Genomic DNA, 7,799 nt, shown 5'->3' with positions numbered 1-7,799 from the left:
ATTTACCTTCAAACTTCAGAAGAGGAAATCCAATTTAGAAAAAGAAACTATTTTTATGGAGAACAAGAAAAGAACAGACCTAATGCTTACGAATTTGAACGATTAAGAAGAAAATCAAGAAGAAAAACACTCAAAGTTGATTTCAGATGCATTAGAGTTTAAAGGAAAGGAAAATAAAGGAAAAGAAGAACGCAAATCCAAATTGACTAACTGAATCTTCATGAGAGTCTAACGGCAGAGACTAAACAGTTCATCGAGAAAAACGTTAGGGACTAAACAATTCACCGAGAAAAACGTTAAGGACTTTACCGTGTGTTTTTGAAAATATAGGGACTAAACAGTGTGTTTTGTCAAAATATAGGGATTAATAAATTAATTACCCTAAAAATAATTATTGTGTATTTACAAGTAAAGAATTATGATATATTTTGTTGCAAAGCCAACAAAAGGAGGATTTAGAGGCCAATAAGAAAGATTAGCATTTAACTGAGGTGCCCAAGTTATGGTATGAGCAATATGATAACAAAGATAAACATGCATCATCCAAAACAACTGTGAATAATACAATCAAAACTAGTAAACAAATCAGGGATACTGGTGCTTCAACAACAACAGTTAAATACATTACACTTAGGGCTCGTTTGGTTCGCGGAATAGAGGGGGAATACAATAGCCTATTCCTAAAGAATAGCTATTCCCACCTTTGGATGATTTTTTTTATGGAATAGGTATTCCATGGAATCCATATTCCATGGAATCCCTATTCCTTGATTTCATGGAATAGCTATTCTTCAATTTAGGTTAGGAATAGCCTATTCCTAATATTATATTTTTGTAATTTACAAAATTATCCTCCATTAAATCATCAATCTTCTCTCTAATCACTTTCCCAAATCTTATAAATTTTGGTCAATCCATAATTTATATCATATAAAACGTGAAAAATGGAAAAATGACGAAAACGTTAAAAAATGTAAAAATACGAAAAATATGAAACACGAAAAATGTGAAAATGTTACAAACACGGGAATATGCAAAAAATAAAATAGGAATAGCGCGAAAAAGTGACAAAACACGAAATATTAAAAAACGTGAAAAATAAAAACACGAAAATACGAAAAAATACAAAAAATGCTAAAACACAAAAACGTGACAATATGTGAAAAACATGAAAATGCGAAAAACGCAAACAAAACACGAAAACATTAAAAAGAAAAAAATATGAAAAAATACGAAAAACATGGAAAAACGTGAATAACACGAAAAAGTAACAAAATACGAAAAATACAAAAACGCGAAAAAAAACAAAAAGGGAAAAAACCGAAAAGCTAAAACGTGAAAAATCGAAAAAATGCAAAATAAAACACAATAACATGCCAAAATGTGAAAAATACGAAAACGTGAACAAACGGAAAAAACAAGAAAACTTGGGAAACACGGAAAAACATAAAAAACGTTACAAACGCATTTTTCATGTTTTTAACACTTTTTCATGTTTTCGTGTTTTTCGATTTTTTCACGTTTTTCATTTTTTTTTCACATTTTCGTGTTTTCCACTTTTTTCATGTTTTTGTGGTTTTTACGGTTTGCACATTTTTTTGTGTTTTTTCATATTTTGCGTGTGTGTGTGTTTTTTTTTGTGTTAACACGTTTATATGTTTTCGCGTTTTCACCCTTTTCCACTTTTATCTCATTTTTTTCTTTTGTTTTTGTGTTTTTAATGTTTTTTTTTGCGCTTTTACATTTTGTTTTTTTACCTCTCTTTTTTCGTATTTTTACAATTTTTCAGTTTTCATGTTCTTATTGTGTTTTCGTTTTTAATGTTTTTTTCGTCTTTCGTGTTTCCCATTTTTCTATTTTTTATATATTTTTTAAAATAATATATATTAAATATTTGAACAATTTATAGTAAAAAATTAAAATTTTAAAATAAATAAGAAATTACATTTGAGGATAATATTGTCTTTTTAATAAAAAAATTATCTATTCCATTCTACCTTATTCCACCAACCAAACATAGAAATAGTAATTCCTAAGAATTTCTATTCCATTCTTTGTTATTCTATTCCTTTGGAATAACCATTCTATTCCATTCCATTCTATTCCGCGAACCAAACGGCACCTTATGATATGAGAAGTTTGATTCGAAGCATGATTTTTGCTTACCACTTTATGTTTGATGTCTTTAACTCCATCTCTTTACTTATTGCAACACGTTTAAATTGATTTCTTTATATTATTTATCATAGTTGTTAGATCCGGACCAACTAGGTCAGCCCGGTTCAACTGGAACCGGTCATATTTTCATGCCGGAGGTGATTTGGTTTTTTCATTTTTAAAAACCGGTAAAAACTGCTCAAACAGGTCAGGTTAAGCATGAACCGATTGGGCGGTCTGATGGCCTTGAATATACAAGTCTAAACTATACATATTTCAAAACCAGAAAGAAATTCTTAAGTGCACAAAAAAGTTAGCGGTTAGCTAATCAATTCAAAAGAAAGCATACTCATGTACAATTCACCTGGGAACAAAATCAAATCTATTAACTTTGGGGGGAAAATGGCCTGGAAAATCGTACAAATCAAGTTTCAAAACTTTACATATGTAGTGTACAAGAATCAAGAGTTAGATCGTCTAAACAGTTAATACCTTGTAGTTTCTCTTTGGTTATTCATACAGAAAAACGACTGTATAAAAATATCGAAAAATCTCCGAAGGGTTACCTGGCAAGTGCATATGCAGATAACAGTTACCTCATTGCCAAGATTACAATGTACAGTAGAGTCCATGCATGGAACTGCGGCTACTATCCTGGGTATCGTGTAGATACCAGTGAAACAATATCTTAGATCTCAAGGCACGATCCCGCAGCAGTTGGTCAGAGCCCATATACCATCACAATTTTGATACAGCATACGATGATATAATGTAAGTGGGTTCGTTTGGTAGCATCAAACAATCACCTGAAATAAGAGTTGAAATTAGTGCGTAATGCCGCAGGTAATCACAAAAAACTATGTATAACAAATTTGTAAACATGGCCAAATAATTAATGATTCTAATTTCTAGTATGAAACCAAACTTACCCCCACCCCCCACCCCCCAACAGTAAATGTAAATTTTGAAGTATGTTGTTCCGATTTTTCTACTGACCTTCATACAAACTTGTAGCAATTGGTCCAATTTTCCCAATTGTCTTAAAAGAAGGCGTGGGGAACTAGTCATGTGTTTCAAACAAAAAATTCCATCTCTCAGCCTTTTGCATGTAATTGCCAATTGGACATGGATTCAACAATTTCTGCAGTGCCATGATTGGCCATAGGACACTTGAATTATTTCACCATACATACTACAAATCCCCTTATCCTGGAAGAAAGAATTTCAATCAACCCAAACACAGGCTAAAAAGCAGCAGTTATGCAATAAATGTAAACAAGAATGAAATTGCAGCTGCAGAATGAAAAAAATAATTACAGGAACTGCATTCTTACTCAAAATAATTCGCTGCACCAACCAAACTCCAATTTCAACTGTAGCATTGCTTCCGTTCTTTCTGTTAAACATATCAATTTGGCAGTAAGCCATCCGAGGGAACTCCACCTGTCCATCCTGAGATCATGAAATCCCAGATGAAATTGGGTTTTGATGGTGCCCTGCAAACGAATTTTCAGCAGTGAGTCCTAATTAGACCATTGTAGCCTATAAAGAGGACTTTGTTGAACAAAAAGCTAATAGTCAATTATGTTCAGCACCGTGGATACTAAATTTGCCACTGATCAGCACAATTATGCAAACAAGAGATACACATCTATAAAAATAACGTCCACATTACCTATGAAGAGGACTTTGTTGAACAAAAAGCTAATACTCAATTAGGTTCAGCAACGTGGATACTAAATTTTCCACTGATCAGCATAATTATGCAACCAAGAGATACACGTCTATGAAAATAACGTCCACATTACCTATAAACAGAACTTTGTTGAACAAAAAGCTAATAGTCAATTATGTTCAGCACCATGGATACTAAATTTGCCACTGATCAGCATAATTATGCAAACAAGAGACACACGTCTATGAAAATAATGTCCACATTACCTGGGTTTGCAGAGATTGCTGAATCACTATGCTTCCAATAAAGAGAGAAAAGTTCACCATAAAATTTATGCTCACTCTCTATCATCAGCACACAGCTTCAAAAACCACACATACATCCAGCATTTCTTTAGCATTTGAAAGCACAGCTAACTCTTTCTGTTTATCAGAAACAGCACCAGCAGAAGTCAAGGTCACATGCATCATATTATGCAGCTTGGAGATTTTCTCCATGTCACCACTTTTAATATATCCCCCAACTAACTTGAAAAGTGGCTCTAGATTTTGATCTGCAAAAAGCTCCATCATTTCATCTAAAAGTCCAAAAGATTTTTCAATATCTCCTTGTTTACAAAAACCATGAATCAATGAAGAATAGGTGATAATGGAAGGAGAAATCCTTTCTTTCAACATCTTATTTCTCAAATCCAAGGCTTGTGCAGTGCTACCACATTTACAGTATCCATCAATCAGTATATTGTAAGTAATAGCATTTAGCGTTAACCCCTTCAAGTGAAGTTTATTAAAAAGCCTCAGTGCTCGATTTAGATTTCCTGATTTGCACAGACCATTTATCAGAGCATTATATGTTGTTATGTTCGGAATAACACCCTTTTTCATCATCTCATCCCGTAAGTTGAAAGCATCATTCACATGACCAGCAGCAGAGTATCCATGAATGAGGGTGCAGTATGTGAAATTATCTGGCTTAAAGCCTCTAATTACCAAACCTGAGAATAACCTTCTTGCATCGTCAGTCTTACCAGATTTGCAAAGCCCCGCAATAGCTATATTGTAGACCACAGTGTTGGCTAAAGAAAAACTTTTAGCACTTTCATCAAGAGACGCTGCAATTTTCTGACTGTCTAAATATCTATCACCTGCTTCGGGGAGTGCGTCAAAATGTATGTGATCTACAAAAACATCAAAACTCACCATCTTCTGCAATAGCATATTTGCTTCATCAATTCTACCAAGTCGATAGAGGGTGCTGACAATTTTGCTGCATATAATTATGTTTGGAGCAATCCCCTTTTCAATCATATCAAAATATGCATTAAAAGCTTTATCCAGCCTCTCTTCATCACACCAGCCAGCAATAAGGGCTCCATAAGTGATAATGTTAGGAGATATACCATTCAAATGCATTTCAGAAAGGATGCCCATCAATTCATTAGTTTTCTTCGACTTAAAAAGTCCTGTTATAAGAGAATTATAAAACTCAATGCAAGGATGAATTGCTTCCTTTGCCATCTTCTCCTTCATTCTAAAAGCCGCTTCCACATTTCCAAGTTTACAGTACCCATCACTCAGAGTTCTATATGTTATGCTGTCAGGTTTACATCCCAGTTCCTTCATTCTGATAAACGTCTCCTCTGCTTCCACCATTTTCCCCATCTTACACAAACCATTAATCATTGTATTAAAAGCATAAGTACTTCTGGCATAACCCCTTGCTAAGATATCATTCCACAGAGCCAAAGCCCTTGAATAATCTCCCATGTTGAAAAGTCCATCAAGCAACGTGCAATAGCTGATCTCATTAGGGGACAGACCTCTCTCTATCATCAGTTGCCAAAGCTGCAAAGCATCCTCAAACGCACCCTCACGACATAAACCCTTGAGAAGAGTATTATAAGTCACAATATTCAGCGCAATTCCATTCTCAAGCATCTTATTGCAAAAGCTGAAAGCCTTGCTAGTTAGACTCTCTCTACAGTAACCATCCATGAGTGTACAATAACTATAAGAATCTGGAATTAAGCGCCAGTTGCCCATACATGAAAACAATTTCTCTGCCTCACATACTCGGCCATTTTTACAATACCCATTAATCAACGAGTTACAAATGAGTAAATTCATCTTCAATCCTATGTTCAACATCTCATCTCGAATCCTAATAGCATCATTCATTTTACCAACACGAGAATACCCATCAATCAGCACACCATATGCATATTCATCCAAGACAACACTTTCTTCTTTCTCCATCTCTCTGAGCACCTTTTCTGCTTCCTCCATCTTATGTTGTCTACAATAACCTTTAATTAGCAGTGTAAAAGTAACCTTATTTCTCAAAATTTTCTTTTCACCCATCAATCTCAAAACATCTTTTGCCTGCTCCATATTTCCCAGATTAACACACCCATCAATCAAGCAATTGTAAGTCACCACATTAAGCTCAAAACCTGAATTCTCCATCTTTTCGACAAACTCCATAGCTCTATCCAGCCTCCTCTCCTTACAATATGCGTTAACCATAATTGAACAAGTAAAAACATCAGGCACGATCCCTAACCTATTCATTTGATCATAAACAAGCAGCGCATTGTCGCTTTGGCCTCTTTTAACCAGAATACTTAACAAGCTATTACAACTCCTAAGACTCGGTAAGCAACCATGACTTCCCATATTATCAAACACATGGAGTGCATGTGTTATCATTCCCTTGACGGAATATATTTTAAGTATCATATCAAAAACCGTAGGAGAAAATGGAAAGTCTTTGTAAACCCGAATAAGTTCATTCCAAACAGGAAACGAAGAGTAGTCATTGTTAGAAAGACTGACCATTTCGTTCAAATAGAATCGGGTATCATCATATATTCGAGCACGAGACAAAATGTGGACGAGCTTACAGTAGGAGGTCAAGTTTGGTCTAAATTTAGGCTGTTTGAAGGACAATTTGAAGAAATGTAAGCAGGCATTAGGGTTGAGTTTGTGTCGAAGAAGAATGGAGTTGAGAAGATGATCGGTAAAATCGAAAGTAAGGGAGTTGAGGGCGTCGTAGCGACCAAGGACAAGAAGGCGGGAGATACGATCGAGGAGATCGTCTTGGGTAAGCTTGTATTCGTGGCGGGGCTTCCATTGGAATGATCTGCGTTGTATGAAGTGAGATAGGCGGCGAGAAGGAGAATAGATGAACATTGAACGAGAATTGGAAAGAGATCATTGAGACTTCCTCCGAATGTCAATTTTGCCGCTACTTTTTTTATTATTTTATTATTATTATTTGGAGGAATTGTTTCTTATTTAATATTATTTTAACAAATATTTTTTTAATATTTATTAATAAAAGGGATAAGGTACAAAATAGGTTTAAGGTTTTTGAGAAAATACCAATTTAGGCTCAACGTTCAAAATAGCATCAATATAAGCTTAACGTTTACAACATTTATAATATAGCATCAATTTAGGCCTCACGTACAAAATAGTACCAATATAGGCTTAACGTTTACAAAATAATACGAATTTAAACTTATTGTTTTATAAAATATATACAATTTAAGCTAAACGTCATAATTAAATTAATCATATTATATTCTTTCCCAATTAACTTTATATGTTATCTTTTTATTTAGTTTTATATTCTTGTTTATTATAATACAATTAATTAGTATTCTTGTCCATTAAAATCTTATATTTATTTTTCATAAATGATTCCATGACTACTAAATTTCATTGCTCATGTGATATATGCAAACTAAAAGTAATTGAATATCCACAATATTTCAAACACTAACATGTATCAATATTATTTTAACTAGTGTTCAAAATATCGTGGATATTCAATTACTTTTAGTTTGCATATATTACATGAGCCATGAAATTTCGGAGTCATAGAATGGTTGATAAAAAACAAATATAAACTTTTAATGGGCAAGAAAACTAATTAAATTGTATTATAATAAACAAGAATATAG

At 33.7% G+C, this 7,799-nt stretch overlaps 1 protein-coding gene across 2 annotated transcripts; it reads right to left on the bottom strand.

Moving 5' to 3' along the window:
* Positions 1–2,410: 2,410 nt before the first annotated feature.
* LOC136200811 (putative pentatricopeptide repeat-containing protein At1g19290) lies at positions 2,411–7,052 on the bottom strand. 2 transcript variants are annotated; one of them, XM_065991286.1, is made up of 4 exons: positions 4,099–7,052; positions 3,492–3,653; positions 3,154–3,298; positions 2,411–2,963 (listed from the first exon to the last, which is right to left on the bottom strand). In XM_065991286.1, the coding sequence occupies exon 1, from the start codon at positions 7,021–7,023 to the stop codon at positions 4,183–4,185; it is 2,841 nt and encodes a 946-aa protein (XP_065847358.1). In that variant the 5' UTR covers positions 7,024–7,052; the 3' UTR covers positions 2,411–2,963; positions 3,154–3,298; positions 3,492–3,653; positions 4,099–4,182. The 2 variants fall into 2 exon arrangements, with proteins under 2 accessions (XP_065847358.1, XP_065847357.1); XM_065991285.1 differs by having other exon boundaries at positions 2,414–2,963; positions 3,154–3,366.
* Positions 7,053–7,799: the final 747 nt, after the last annotated feature.

Source organism: Euphorbia lathyris, chromosome 7 (assembly GCF_963576675.1).
Source record: "Euphorbia lathyris chromosome 7, ddEupLath1.1, whole genome shotgun sequence".
Lineage (NCBI taxonomy): Eukaryota > Viridiplantae > Streptophyta > Magnoliopsida > Malpighiales > Euphorbiaceae > Euphorbia > Euphorbia lathyris.
The sequence above is the reverse complement of the archived record's forward strand: the minus strand, read 5'-3'. Positions and strand labels throughout refer to the sequence as shown.